The sequence below is a fragment of the Octopus bimaculoides genome, chromosome 4, assembly GCF_001194135.2.
Source record: "Octopus bimaculoides isolate UCB-OBI-ISO-001 chromosome 4, ASM119413v2, whole genome shotgun sequence".
Taxonomy (NCBI): domain Eukaryota; kingdom Metazoa; phylum Mollusca; class Cephalopoda; order Octopoda; family Octopodidae; genus Octopus; species Octopus bimaculoides.
The window spans coordinates 39,906,732-39,922,623 of NC_068984.1; the positions used below are offsets into that span (position 1 = coordinate 39,906,732).

The 15,892-nt window shown below is 29.9% G+C and overlaps 1 protein-coding gene and 1 long non-coding RNA gene across 8 annotated transcripts in view; one reads left to right on the forward strand and one right to left on the reverse strand.

Moving 5' to 3' along the window:
• The window catches only part of LOC106880466 (uncharacterized), a 40,344-nt gene that overhangs the window by 19,106 nt on the left and 5,346 nt on the right, over positions 1–15,892 (forward strand). The gene's annotated exons all lie outside the window — the stretch shown is intronic.
• Positions 2,453–15,892, reverse strand: part of LOC106880463 (myocyte-specific enhancer factor 2A) — a 35,600-nt gene continuing 22,160 nt past the window's right edge. For all 7 annotated transcript variants that reach the window (XM_014930395.2, XM_014930392.2, XM_014930394.2 and 4 more), the window contains 3 exons: positions 15,502–15,592; positions 13,507–13,621; positions 2,453–11,717 (listed from right to left, as the gene is read on the reverse strand). In XM_014930395.2, the coding sequence (XP_014785881.1) occupies positions 11,477–11,717; positions 13,507–13,621; positions 15,502–15,592 (447 nt within the window). In that variant the 3' untranslated portion in view covers positions 2,453–11,476. The remainder of the gene's footprint in view (positions 11,718–13,506; positions 13,622–15,501; positions 15,593–15,892) is intronic.

Consider the following 15,892-nt stretch of genomic DNA (forward strand, 5'->3'; position numbering starts at 1 on the left):
CATCCATAAATTCTTATGGTGCAAACATATATACTGATAGAGAATTCAGACCTTACATTTTCCCCAAGTAAGATATTTTTTTGCTCAGTCTTAATGACATGTAGAAAGACATTCGCAAACACACACGTACACATCTATATAATGTTACAAACGCATACACATATAAGATATATAGAATAACAGTCGCAGTATTTGGCATTCTAATAATACATCCATGTTGACTTGGATATAAAGATTGTCATTTGATATTATTACTGCATCTGTCCCTAATAGTGAAGGAGCTGGAGATAACATCTTTTAACAGCATATAAAATGCATTTTTTTCAAAAAGAATGTCTCAAAGATCACACCAAGTTCTATATGTGAAGTTGAGCCTCCCACAACCTTTAATGCACCAAAACCCTTTTTTGAATATTCACTGTTGAAATTCTGGTGTGTCTAATATATTCATGTGGTTTTTATGCCATCAAATATGGGTGAAATTCTGGTTTATTTGCTTTTTGATAAACTTGCTGGCCACCTGGAATATCAGTCGCTGAAAAAAATCACCATTATTCTATATATTTGTTGGCATTGAAATTTGGTTTGTATTTGACTAGAAGTCTACCACTGAGTATGCTGAAATCACATGATCTGGTACTTCCAGTGCCCATGCCAGACAGCTCTCATCTACTATGATATACATGTATGCTCTTAGCACCTCCAAAGGTGAATACCACAGTACTGAACATTCTAATAATACATCCACATCAAACAGGATATAAAGATTGTCATTCAGTATTAATAATGCTTCCATCACTAATATATATATAGCAAAATTCTTATAGTAAAACTGTCTCCAATTGGCAGATTTACATTATACACTCAACATTAACAACGCAATTTTTAAATGTCTGGACTGATGATTACAAGGACAAAAGTTCTCAAATTAGTATGACCATTATTGTGCATTGCTCTAGTTTTCCTGATGAAACTCATGTTCTACCCTTCTTTCACAATTGAGTGATTAGTGCCAGGGAAAGTATCCAGCTGTAAAAACAACTGCTTCCACAAAATACCCATCTTACCTGTGCAATCATATGAAAATAAATAAGTTTAAAAACAATATAGAATAATTTAATTATTTTTCATCACTACATACCACTGATAATGTGGTAGGTTTGAAATTCTAGGTTGTAAGAAAATATGTTGAAATTATCTTAATTTTGGGTAATTAAACTTAACTCTTTAGATTCAGATTACTCTGTCAAATGTAATCATACATTATCTTGTAGCTTTGAAATTTTGATGAAGTGATTCTTTATTTTCAGTATGACATTGTTGGGTAGGTGTGAGAGGTCAGATGTAAATGCTAAACGGTTAAAGAGCAGGCTCAGAATCAACCAGTTCTATTTGATAATAGATCATAAAAACTTCAAAATTAAGCTATGGAAATATATTCCAACAAACTATTTGGTGACAAACAAGCATAAACATGTGACCATATTAATTTGTCCTAAAACGCCTAAGTTTATTTTGCTTTCATTTTCTAAATAAATACTTGGCGACCAGTTTGCTTTCTAAAGTCTGGGTTGCTGATTAGCATATATATGAAGCTTCATAATATCCAAGGTGAAGGTGCCTTTGGCTACTTTAGCATAAGTTAGATTTGCTAAGAACTGTAATAATGTTTTCTAACATAAATCAAATATCAAGTGAAGTTAAGACTGTGTTAAGCTGATTATAGCAAATAATGACCTTGAAAAAATGAAAGCACATCAACTAGAAACAAAAACTATATCAAGAACTTAGTTTGCAAAGAATTATCTCTTATACAGAGAAATGAATCCATTGTTTTGAGTAGTGGTAAAAATGGGCCTGTTGTGTATACAAAGAGCATTTGTAATGAGAATGGTAAAGAATAGCTCTAACAGAGAAATAAAGCTGGTCCTCATATGATTGTCTTCTAGTTTATTGGATATGCCTTTAATATTGGTTTTAAATTTTTGCACAAGGGATAAGTTGATTACATCGACCCCCAGTGTTCAACTGGTACTTATTTTATCGACCCCCAAAAGGATAAAAAGCACAGTCAGCCACGGCAGAATTTGAACTCAGAACATTGACACAGATGAAATGCCACTCATCATTTTACCTGGCATGCTACCAGTTGTCAGCTCACTGCCGTATTTACCTTTAATAATGACTGCTTACATTAACACAATGCTCCAAAATTTCACATGAAAGGTACAGTTGACTGAGCTGATCACACCCAGAATATAAATATTTGAAGGGATCAGCTGAGTTTGGAGGAATGGAAAATATTGATAAATGGAATGAAACTAAATACAGAAAACTGCTTTACAGGTTTTGCCAAATCATATGCTAAAAGTGATAAAGTTTATAAAGGAAGCTTGAAATGATTGAATACCAGTACAGAAAAATAAATAAAAATGAACAAAAAGAAAAAAAAAACCTTTACAGTACTTTTTTTTTTATTCACAAAAAAAAAAAAAAAAAAAAAATTATATATACATATATCAGTTCCATTCTTCACTTGCATTCAAATGGAAAGACAAAAACAATTTAAAATTGAATACCCTTTTTTTTTTTTATTTCGTACTTTTCATTGTATTTTTTTATTATTTTGTTTTTTAGAAAAGAAATTAAATAAACCATGATTAAGATAACTTTCCACGCAAATCAGGTGTACATAATGATCAGAGCTTTCAAAAGTCAGTGTTTAGATGGACCGAGTCTTGTTGATAAATCAACTTAAATAATAACAAATGTTTAAAAAAAAAGGAGTATGGGGAAGTGGGAATCAACAAAGAAAAGCAAACTTTTTCTTACTAGGGGTATCTAGAGTTGATTGAAACAAATCACAACTAAGCAGATATTTTCTTTTTCTACATCAGGACACACAGTTAGTTTCAATCATTCAAGCACACCAAGTGTTTAGACAAATATATGTTAATTATATTTGAAAGACTATAAGAGTAGCTATTTTCCTCTTTTTTCATTTTAAATAATTTCGGTAGCTGCTATTTCCTGTCATGCAATAAAAAAAATATAAGTGTTTTGGGCCGTTTAATACAATGTAAAATCAAAAGTTGTATATACACTCAAATACACATACATACACACATACTCATGTATGTGTGTGTATGTATGTATGTGTGCAATTACACAAACACACAATATACATATATGTCTTTATACATACAAACACATAAGTAAACTTACTTAAAAATATGTAAATATACAATTAAATTTAAGTTTCTTTCAGAGAAGAGAAATGCTGTTACATGCTAAAACTGAAAGAAAATCTATCCATTATATAATTGAAATTCAGAAATTTGTGATAATAAAAATTTCTAGATTATTGCTTAAATAGTTCATGTTCTGATCAATAATAAATCCATACAGTTGTGTGTGTGAAGGCATGTAGCCTAATGGTTAGAGTATTGCACTTGTGAATGCAAGATCATGATCTGAATACCCAGACTGGCAATGCACTGTACTCTTGAGCAAAACACTTCATTTCACATTGCTGCAGTCCACTCAGCTGTAAATTCAAGAGGTATGTTGGACTGTCTTTCCTAGCCATCATTTGAAAGCTCCAATAATGCAAGGAAATGTATTGTGGCCAGTGGTGTATAACAATTTTCATTAGTCCAGTTGATACAGTGTTGATACGCACACATTTGGCTAAGATGCCATTGACCTCAGAATCTTTACTTTTTACACATAAATCTAACAGTGACATCATGCATAAGAATGTTGAAACTGTTAAAAATTAATTAGAGAATTATAGTGATAAAACTATCTCATAAAGCATGAAAACAATGATTTTCATTGCCCATGAAATTCAAAGTATTAAATTCATCCAATCTAGTTCATACAAAATAGTTATCAAAAGTTTAATTTAGAAGAAAACTTAAAACCTAAAATATGAATAAAACTAAAACTTTAGTATTAAAAAAATATTTTAAAATTATACATCAACATTAAAAAAAACTTATTAAAAAGCAATGATAAAACATATGTATCTGTTTTAGTAATCTTTTTTATATATGTATATGTGTGTATACATTCAAAACAAAAAAAATATTAGTATATAATTCTGATAAAATTTCAATTAAGTTGATATAAAAACTATAAGTAGTAATATCAATTCTTTTTAATTAAAATTTTTTTTTTTTTTTTAAACTAACTTTATTTGAATGCGATCTACTTGCTTTTCATCAACAGAGAATCAGTAGCAGAAGCTGTGTGAAATAGAATTTTAGTTTTTAATTAGAAAATTATTTAATAGTTACATGAAAACCCATAATTATATCTTGAGGTTTAGACGATGCTAAATATTGGACTACTAATTTTAGAGCTAATACAATACTATGTGGTATTGCATCTGGAAAAAAATTAGTAAACATAGGTTTTAAATCTAAACTATAGAGAGCTTTTTGATACAACAACAACAACAGTTAACTGGTTTATTTCAAAATGCTTTGAAAAGTGCCCAATGACTAACTATTTACATGGATTTTCTATAGTGATTTAGCCGACAAAAACTAACTACAACTTTCTAAGGTATTATCTCATTTATTAAAGGAATTACAAATTCACCGATATTCATGACTGCATTTATTTTAGAATCTTAATTTAAATTTCAAAATTGTAGCTGACAAAAATCGTGATGAACTTTTCTTTACCAATTAGTAAATACAATGAACAAACGTCTTTAGAATAATGTAAGAGAATATACTGTCAGGCTCAAATATATATCTTTTTTTTTGTTGTTTTTTTTTTATGGTGATGGAGAATACAACCAACATAAATTTACAAGGTTAAAACAGTCTCAAATTCAAATTTACTATATGAAAAAAATTAAAATTCCCATTTTTACAAGACGCAAAATGGTATGTATCTGAGTTAACTTGTTTATGATTTCAAAATTAGTCAACAGACTAATTAACAATTAAGTTACTAACAGGATTGTAAAGATGTAATGTACATTCACTAATGCCAACGAATAATTTGAAAACTAAATTGTATCCTCAATCAAAAATGCACGCGCATGCACACGCACACACGGAGCAACCCTTAAAATATACCAAATAAAATATTGCAAACAATATCTTAAACTGAAAATATTCAGACTGAAAGAAAACATCATTTATGAAATAATGCTGAGATCAGAATATATAATGGTACATATTTTAAACATTATTCATTCTTATTTTAATAAGATGAACACCATAATTTCAGAAGAGATCAGCATATATCAAAGTTTCATTAAAGTAGTTCTTTTTATTTCCATAACTTTATAACCTAATAACTTAAACCATCTTCTTAAAAGGATACTATGATGGGAACGAAAGACTCTTATTACCTCAATAATACTTGGCTTTAATTTATAAAGGAATTAAAATTTCCCTTTATCTTAATATCATTAAAATAATAACCATTATAATCAAATAATAGCAGCGAAAGAGTTTAAAAATTGATATAATATAATGACCAAAGATGGAAAATATGGGGCATAAAATTAGGAACAACAAAACCATAAAGAAGGCTGAAACAATCCCTCAGGAAAACCATAAAAACTGACATGCTTTGATATTTATAAAATTAAGTAGAATATCTGAGATAAACAAAAGCAAAATATATATGGATTAGTCTTGAAAAGTAAATATAAAACATTGCTCTAGATAATAAATTATATTTCAGTTACAGTTGGACTGTTTCACTTCACTTTTACCTGAATTTTCTAACTTCTCTTAAAAATAAACATCTTGAAATTATAACCATGTGTGAGTGTGGTGTGTGTCTATGTATATATAATTTCTACAAGGAAAAGGTTGACAGTAACTTCAAAGTTTTAGTTTGCTTACCCTGATTACAGTGGGCAAGCTGAAACATCGAAGTTACTACCTTGTAAAAAAATCAATAAACATGAATCTACTAAAGTGTACTGAGTAAGCCTTCAGTTTAATGTTAAATTGTTTTTGTATAACTTGACATAAAAAATAAAAATTAATATATAACTTTAAAAAAACAGTGACAAGTTTCATACCATGGAGAGGCATATTTGAATAAACCACTCCAAGGCAAAACTTGTGACAGTAAATTTTTCTTATAAAAAAAAAAAAAATTTAATTATCTGTATCAAGTTCTCTATTAGATGATAACATTAATTATTATCAATATATCCTATAGTATGTATTTCATTTGAAGTATTTCAAGGTTAAGTGATTCTATTACACCTATGCTTTAATCAAATTCTATGTATAAAAATACAATATACTTCACTTTTCATCATTTGATTACTGATGGTGCAAGAGGTACAGTGGGTACCAGAAAACAATTGACTACATTTGTGTCAAGTTGTCTAATCTTAGTCACAGATGTTGACTGGATATCAAAACAGGTTAGAAAATATGATGTAGACATTTAGTAAAAAACTGCTATTCATCACTAAAAACAACCATATATGGTTATTGGGTCATAATAATACACTGATTTAAGTCCAAGAAAACTAGCATGAAAATTAACACAAACAGCCAGATATCATTTAAGACTGAATTTAGAAAGCATGTCTTTTGATCAATATATCCACTTCCCCTGACAAAATTTGGAGTTAAGAGACTCAAGATAGAAGAACCTAGAAGTAGATGTAAAATAGATGCGTATGGGATTATAAATAGAAATTAAACTCATAAGAATTAGTAAAATTAAATATAAGTAAAAACAAGGTTCCAAATGTCATATAAGCATTCTAAAGAAAAAAAAAAAATGATGAAACTAAGCATGGTACACACTATGGAAGAATCTCTACAAACAACACATCTAACACACTTAGAGAAAACAACACTGCATGCACTAAAGTTGAATCAAATTTTTAAAAGAGAGATATTTTTTATTGAGGTACAAGGCTTATGTCCAAAAGAAGAGCATGGTCAATTCCATTTGTTTATTTTATGGATCTGGAAGAATGAAAGGCAAAGCTAAATTAAGCAAGATTTTGAAGAATTAATCTAAATATCATAACGTACTTAATCCTGTGCTCCACTAATTTTTACCAGCAATATTTTCTTATATAGGCACAGAGCCAGAAACTTTGAAGTAGTAGACTATATTGACCTCATCATTACCTGACTGGTATTTATTTTACTGACACTGGAAGGATTTAAGGCAAAATTGACCTCAAAAGATAGAACTGAAACAAATACTGCAAAGCATTTTGTCTGGTGCTCTAATGATTGTTAATTCAATAATAATAGTAACAATTCTTATTGAGGCAGAAATTTATTTTTTGCTGGTTGAGGGAACAATTGATTATATCATCTGAATGATGGAAGGCAAAATTGATATTGGCATGAATACTGTGTAGAAAACAACTTTGAAAGAAGAAACAGAGGCCCTCCAGCCCTCATGTATAAATTAGTCTAAAAGTGTATAAATTCTTTGATATCAACATTCAATAAAACCAAATGTTAGAGAGTTAAGCAACCAGATGATGCTAGCATAGACAAGAGAATCAACATTGTAATTCCTGGGAGTAACAGAATGAAAAGGAAAAAAATATCAAAAAAATTAAGTACTAAAGCCTCAAGTCTGAGATAGCAGCTATATAATTGCTGAAATAGATGTAATACCATTAGTGTTAGGAATAGTATGTACTAGGTTAGACAAACAGTTAATCAAGATAAAAATTAGAATGGAATATCTCAAAACTACTTAGAAATAGCTAGAATATTAGAGATCTAGTGTAAGTGTCAAATTAAAACAGCATAAAATGCATAAAGACAATATTATGAATTGTAATTCACTGCTTCATACAAACACTCTAGTATAAATGTTAAAACTAAGAAAGGATAGTAGTAATAATAAATCATTTCTATTGATTAAGAAAACTTCAATATTTTTGAAAGAGGAGAAAGAGGAACACGACCTCCATAATTATCAAGGTATTATTTTGTAATCTACTTTGTTTAAATAAGAATTATTTTTAACATGGCACAAAGTCAGAAACTTCTGGAGAAGAGAACAATCGATTATTATATAAATACCAGTACATGACTGATACTCGTTTTATTGAGCCCGAAAGGATGAAAGGCAAAGTCAATCACGGCAGGATTTGTACTCAGAACATAAAGGGCTGTGACTAAATACTGCAAAGTATTTTCTTTGACACTAACAATTCTGCCATCCACTGTCCTACTTTGTTTAAATACAAATACAACCATTGTATAAACAGAATTTTTTAAATATTAAAACATAATTCATTTTTATATAAAACAACAAATGATTTCTGAGCTTACTTCATAATGTTTTGCAACATTTGAGAATTTGAGAGAAAAAACAAATATGCATATGCACTTCCACACAAAGATGACAGTGATAGTTCTAAACTTCTGAGTAAGTTTGTTCAATAATATATGAATAGAACACGAATAGAAATTTTTATGACTAATGCAAGTTATGTCCCTTTACACCAGATTAGCAGCAGTATTCAAGCAGTAATTTTATATTTAACCACCGAACTTCAAACTGAGTAACGTGTACAGAAGGATTGGTTTTCAAATTTCCAAATTAATTCCTAAAATTACAGGTATTTTCGTAGAGATTGTTATTGTATTTTATTTACTTAATACCGTTAATATTTATGTTAGTGTTACTTACAAGCTTGACTTGAATAAAATATAATTAAATATAAAATATAATCAAATCTTTAAGCTCTAAATGATTTAATTACTTTTTAAGAAGGCAATTGAATACAAAATAAAATTTTTACAGAACTGATTTTTTGAAAAAATAAAAATCATAAGCTATAATTATTCAAATAAATTTTATAACATAACATTAAGAAAAAATATATTGTAAAAAATAAACTGATAAACTAAAAAAAACTTTAAGGAAGATGAATATAAATTGTAAGCACATTCAAGCATTCAACATTAACCATGCATTTAACATTACAAAAAATTATTTAACTAACTAAATATCTTTCAGAGGACAATACATGGAAATCAAACTCAGAATCATGAAGTCCCATCAGAAATAATTTAGCCTTTTGGTATTAACGAGTTAATGTGTCAATAATATGCAGAGATAAATAAATAAATCTGTTAACAAAAGTGATGTCTGTTAAAAGTTCAAATGAAAGAGATAAATCAATGGTTAGTACCTATTCGGTTACAGAAATATTTACATTAAAAACAAATCCGTGTGTAATATCTTTAGAAAATAAATCATTTGCGAAATGGAGTAAATTTGAAAGGGAATGGCCTGTCAGTATAAAAATCTTGATCCATTATAGAAAATTCTTCTTTCACTATTTCATCAAACAATTTTTAATCAGACAAATGTTCATGTCTTTTGAATATGTAAAAACAGAATGAAAATAACAGATCAAGATATGTTCACATTTTGCTATTAACTTAGAGATTATGTTGAATATTTTTTTTCTTTATAAAGAACATAGACCACACAAGTGGATAAAAAGCTCATCACAGTCTCTTTCAGTCACCTATGTGCATTGATTTATCAATAGCAAGCAACTTATTTTACTAACTACTGATTTTTACTAATAGCGCTGAGTAATATTATGTATATTCATTAGCTGAACACAGCGGACTAATTTTTTGATCATTTTGTTACATTCCAAAAGATATTTTCATAAATTACCATTTTCATTGTTAACGAATAGGTTAACTAATAGATGTTAAATCTAGAGAACCAATGCTGCCAATCAACTTTAGCAAATTTTATCAGTTCAAACACTAAAAATCTAAATGACACTAGTTGTAAAATTGATTTCAAATTTTTGTTGTAAAATATCTATTACAGCTGGAAAACAATTCTATATTTGAGAGAGTGAGAGTGAAACAAATTGAGGAGGAAGAATCATCTAATGAATAGTAAATTTATCTTTTTGTATAAAATTTACCTTTAGAATATCACCACAAGCCTTTATGATGAAATAGATGTATCGACATGAAAACTACAAAAGAGCTTGTCATGATAACAACCTACTCTATTGCCAATGAATTAACAAATAAAACATTAGTACAATGTTTTAAATGTATTTTGAAAACTGTAGAAAGCAGCAATATTTCTAGAAAACAATATCAATATGTATCTCTTGCTGATATAACTACTACAAAATGTTTATAAATATTCCATGGTTTTTTTTTTAGAACTTTTTCTGCCAGGAACAAGAGGCAACAATTAAAAATAAATACTTGAAAAAGCGTACATGATAAATATACAAAAAATATAAAATTGATTTTATAACCAATTAATTAATTATTGTTGGAGCTAAATTTTCATTGTTGGTATTTTGCATGACATTAATTAGATTAAGCATGTACATTTTCTATAAAAAATTACATAAAAATATATATGTATATATATATATATTTGGTCTGGTATGGTACAACCATATGGCAATTAACAATGAAACAAGATAAATTACGTTTACAAATTTATACACATTGATTTCAATCTATGGCAAGCCTTCCTAAGGTTCAAGTTATAGATATCTATGTAATGCTTAAAAATCTTAGTATTTGATTCCACAAAAACGTTTAAAAGAAAAATGTTGGCTGCTTAATAATTTAATTTCTTTTCCTACATAGCAGTTTGAAGTTAATCTATAATCTAATGATCTCAATAATATTAGTTGCTATTACCGTTGAGTGTAGAAAAACCAGCAACTATATCTCAAATATGAAATATTTCCAACAATATAAATATGTAAATCAAGTGATTAGATCTACTTGATAACAGCAATATCACACTGAATTAGTTGAGAACACAGGCGCACAATAATTGTTCATTCATACATTTTACATGCACACAAACAATATTTTACAAACGTGCATGTAAGAAAACGATGCTAAAGTATGCAATCTCCCTGACATGTTTATCTGTGGGTGTGTATATGTATGTGAATGGAGGATTGTGTGTGTGTGTGTGTGTGTGTGTGTGTGTGCTAATGTATGTATATACGGATGCACATACACACATAGATATACTTATACACACATTTTATGTTTATAAAAGATGATTTGTCTGATAAACTATAAATGTTCTTTTTTTTTTTTTTTTTTTTTTTTTTTTGTAATTATTAAATAATACTCTCACCCAATGAAATTAAAAGATAAAAATTGCATGCTAAAACATACAACTCAACAGTGACTGGGTCATTTCTTTAAATTTGACAGTTTCAATGCTAGTGAGCTCGTTCATAATTCTGGGCACTCCAAGATGAATTTGTTCTGACAATTCTAAAGGCAACCTAGAGACCAACTCTTTAATATATTTTTTTCTTTGTAGAACAGATGATACTCACCAAGCAGAGCAAACTCTGGGGATATGACTCAGTCAACCTGCCTACTGGCAAGGTAGCAAATGTAATAATATAAACATTAGTTTGACAGATCAAGGATTACATGAAAATGGATTTATGGACTAATGATCTTGTTAATCAATCCCCAGTTGTTACCCTAGGCTTTTTTTCAGCTGATGGTTGATCATCATGATCTGTGACACTGATAGGGTGATGGAGGACGGGATGTAATGAGGGAGATGGATTGTGATGGTTTGGAGACAGATGTTGAACAACTGTAGTTTGTAAGCGATGAGTAGATATATTTGGGGATGTTGAATCTCGAGGTGGTGTGACTGGTTCACTTTTGATTTTTCCACTTTCCGTTGTATGAATTGCGCTTTAAAAAGAGAAAAGAACATTACGTTAGTAATAATTAAAAAAAATAAAAGGGAAATATTTTCACAGATATTTACTTAATTTAGGTTACATGGTTTTATACCAGAAAAATTACATAAATAATTGGATAAGTGATTTATATTATTGGATTAATCTCCTTACATTTAGTACTCAGCATAACACAGTATTTCGAAGACTCTTGGGAGTCAAATGGTGTAATTTTGTAAAAGTATAATAAATAGATGAAGAAATAATAAAGAGTAGACAGTTTGACCTTGAGTAAAATCGATAGTCCAAAGTACAAAGAGAAGAGGGAAACTTACACCTGAGAACAATGCAGAAAGAAAAAGAAAATCATAACTAAGCATAAGACTGGTAAGAATTGATACAGGCCATTTCTTTTAAGTAGTGTTAGAGGTAGTGACAGCCAGCACATAGCAATAAAATGTAAGTGGTATGTATTTTCAACTACACTTGACATAAACAAACAAATGTATGTGTTGATTGAATATTAAAAAAAAAAAGTTTCTGCCAGGCTACACAGTTTTGTATTACTATCTCACACATAATCATTAAGCTCCCAAATGTGAATGAGCATAATTTTGCTATCGAAACTTCAAAGATAAGCAAAGAAAAATTGAAAAACTGTCTCATAGTTTGTATTTTGGAAAATTAATGTCTAACCTAGTAAAGTATTGATAACATACTTTTGCTGAAATTTACAACCTTTCTTACAATAAATTTTGAAAATAATGATGAGTCTATTGAAATAACTATCATAACTAAACTGGTGTTCGAAACATGACCTGAAATTTTGATGGAGGTTTTAAGTTATAATACTTTAAAACAAAAAGATTGTATAAAAAAATCAGGGTAATCTTAGGAAGATTGGTTGCAAAAAGTTTTAAAATGCTGATATGTTATAGTGCCTCCCATAGAGGAGGTGGGGCTTGAAATAAACATTGCAAGCCAATGAAACACTTAATATTATAAGCAGTGAACTATATTTATTGTGGTACTCCCATACAACTATCTGAAATGAAGCATTGAGAGTTAAGTAACTTAGTGATGGATACAGCATAATGTAAATCACATAATGCCAACAACCAACTAGCTAGCTACAGCTCTTATGGAAAATATTATCTAAAAAATTACATGCTTAATGCAAGACTAAAATTCAAATTTTAAAATAAAAATACAGAACCAAACAAGAGTAGACTAGGTTCCAATCCTTTTTAAGCACTAATTATGCAACCAATATGCATGTATGGTATCATACTAAGGTTCACCTGGAGTGGGGAGAGCATCAGTTAAGGACCTGGAAACTAAGAAGGGCTCTCGTCAATTTCTTACAGAGGTAGGAAGCCCCATTCTCATCTGAGGTGGATCTTGAAAACATCCTCATTCTACCTTGCAAAATTTCTCTGAGGCTATGACAAAAGGGTTTTTATGTAAATTAACAATTTCCTGACACTTATTGAATTAGATATGTAATCCGATTTGGGCGATAACAAGAATGCAAGATTGGAACTTAAATACACTACAACTTATTATCTAATCAACATATGCAGTTTCTCGTTTTCTGCCCCACAGTATATTAATCAATTAAAAGAAGGCTGTTAAATTATAAATGGAAATACAAACTACCAAGATGATATTGCATAATCATTAAAAAATTACTCAATTAGATAACATTGTAAACAGATGAGGATAAGAAGGTAGGTGTATTTATGAAGATGATGATAATTAATTTTACTATATACACAAGAAAAATTTGAAAAAATTTTTACCTGGCAGATAGTTGTAGACTTGGACCATGAGCTGAACCTTGAGTCGCCCATTGGGTTAGAAACGTTTTGTTGCTACCTATGAAACCAGCTAATTCTGCACTAAACTGGGCATCATCTAAAATTTTTAAAAAATATACAAAAGTAAACGATTATTTGAAAACAGTTCTCCACATTCTAGTTAACCCTTTATCATATATGATAGAATTCATAATGTTAAAATATGAAATAAATCACCCTGTTTTTAGTACTGATACACTGTATCTTTGTACATTGTAAGATACAATTAAAAGGTTTGGTGTTGGGAAGAGCATCTAGCCATAAAATACTACCTCAAAAATCCCATCCAACCTATTCCAGCACAGAAATATGGAGGGGGTGATGATGATAATCCTATAACTTAACTTTTACAAAAGTTATTTTTAATCACATATTTTCCTAATATTTATAAAAAGGGATAAATATTTAATAAAAACAAGGCCAAAAATTTCATTTAAATCAAGAATCATCACCATTTTTATGTTTGTTTTCTTCATGTTTGCATGGGTTGGACAGGTCATCTCCACTTATCAGTCACTCATCTCCAATACAAGGTTCTGCCTCCTACTCCATACCTTCTTCTGCAGGTTCTTTCTACTTGGAGTGCTTGAAACTTCTTTACTTGAGTGTATGTCATCCTCCTTACAGACACATGACATGCCTTCTCTTCCACACAGTTGATTCCATTTATACCCAGTGTTTCTCTCTGGCCACAAGCTCTGTTATTTATGACCACTAACATTACACATCCATTAGGGCATACTCGCTCAATTTCTTTTCTGTAAATTAGGTAATCTAAGTGAGGAAAGTTACCAACTACTTCAGGAAGTTTTCCAAGCATTTGAAAGAATTTATTTCATTGGTGCACCTACTGCTAACTATTCCTGTAGATCTGCTATAAACAAAGTCTTCTTTGTCAGTTACTTTATTTATCTATAATTTACACTGAGAGGAAAACACAGAATTTCCATACACTCCTTTTCTGTATACTGAGCATGACTACATCACACATCTTTCTAGCAAATACCTTTGTCTTTGCTTCTATGCTTGAGATTTCTCTAATTCTTGAACAAATTCAGCAACAAAAATTAGGTCACTAACATACAAGGGGTTCCCATGAAAAGTCAGTTTTAAACCCCTCTGTTATGGCCTGAACAGCCATAATGAACACAAGGGACCAGGAATGGAGCCATGATGAACACATATGCACACTAAATTCCTTGCTGAACACATTGCCAACTCTCACCTTGCTGACAGTATTTCTGCATGGTCCACACACGCTATTCATCTACACCAGTTTTTAGCAACTGCCAGACTATGGAGCAAAGAATCCTCTCAAAGGCCTTTTCTAAATTGAGAATACAAGGTACAGTGGCTTGCTCTTCACACAAGAACTTTTCTTGTAGTTGTCTCACAGAAAGAGCAAATCAGTGGTATCTTAGCCTGGCACCAACTCCAAATGCATCTCGTCTAAGTAAATTTTCTTTCTAACTAATAGTGCTTTCATAACATGATTCATTGTTCTGATACTTCTGTTGTTAATCCTTTCTACAGTATCCCTTTTGCTCTTGTAGCAGTTGATGATTATGATACTCCCATTGAATCTATCTGGCTTGTGTATATGCCTGATTAGGTTATCAGGTGATTAGTTAGTTTTTTGAAGTTAGTGTTGTAGATTGTTATTTGAACTGCAAAATTCCAAGTCTTAATCCTTTCTCATTTCTTGCACCATATCCCTAACCTCTATATTCAGTGAAGTTGTCATCATGTTGTTACCCAATATGTCCACTGAAGTCATCAGTCCATAATGACATGGTTGTCTGCAAGACAGCTTCAAAGAAACATTCCTTATGCTCATATACAGAGGAAACATTAATGAAATTGATACAGTTTTTTAAAAAAATGATTAGCATAACCACATAAAGAATTCAGTATTAAAGAATGAAAGGTTCTAATTACCTGCTAACTGGGACGGATTAGTCATTGTACTTCCAGGTGTGGCTACAGATACGACAGGTGTATCCAGGGCACTCAAGCCTCCACGAATATTCTTCAAAGAAATGTTACAAAAATGGTATCAAAAATAAAATATGTAACCTTTAAGCAGCAATAAATATATGTAAACTAAAGTCATGCATGTCGACATCTGTACAAAAACAATGGATAGAGACTTTTTTCATTCATTATAATCCTTAGTTACAACATAAATAATTTCATCATTGGCACTCATTTGTTTTATACATTGCACCATTTTTGGCAAACATATAAGGTATACTAAATTTACACACACACACACACATATATATATATATATATATGTATATATATATATATATATATATATATATAT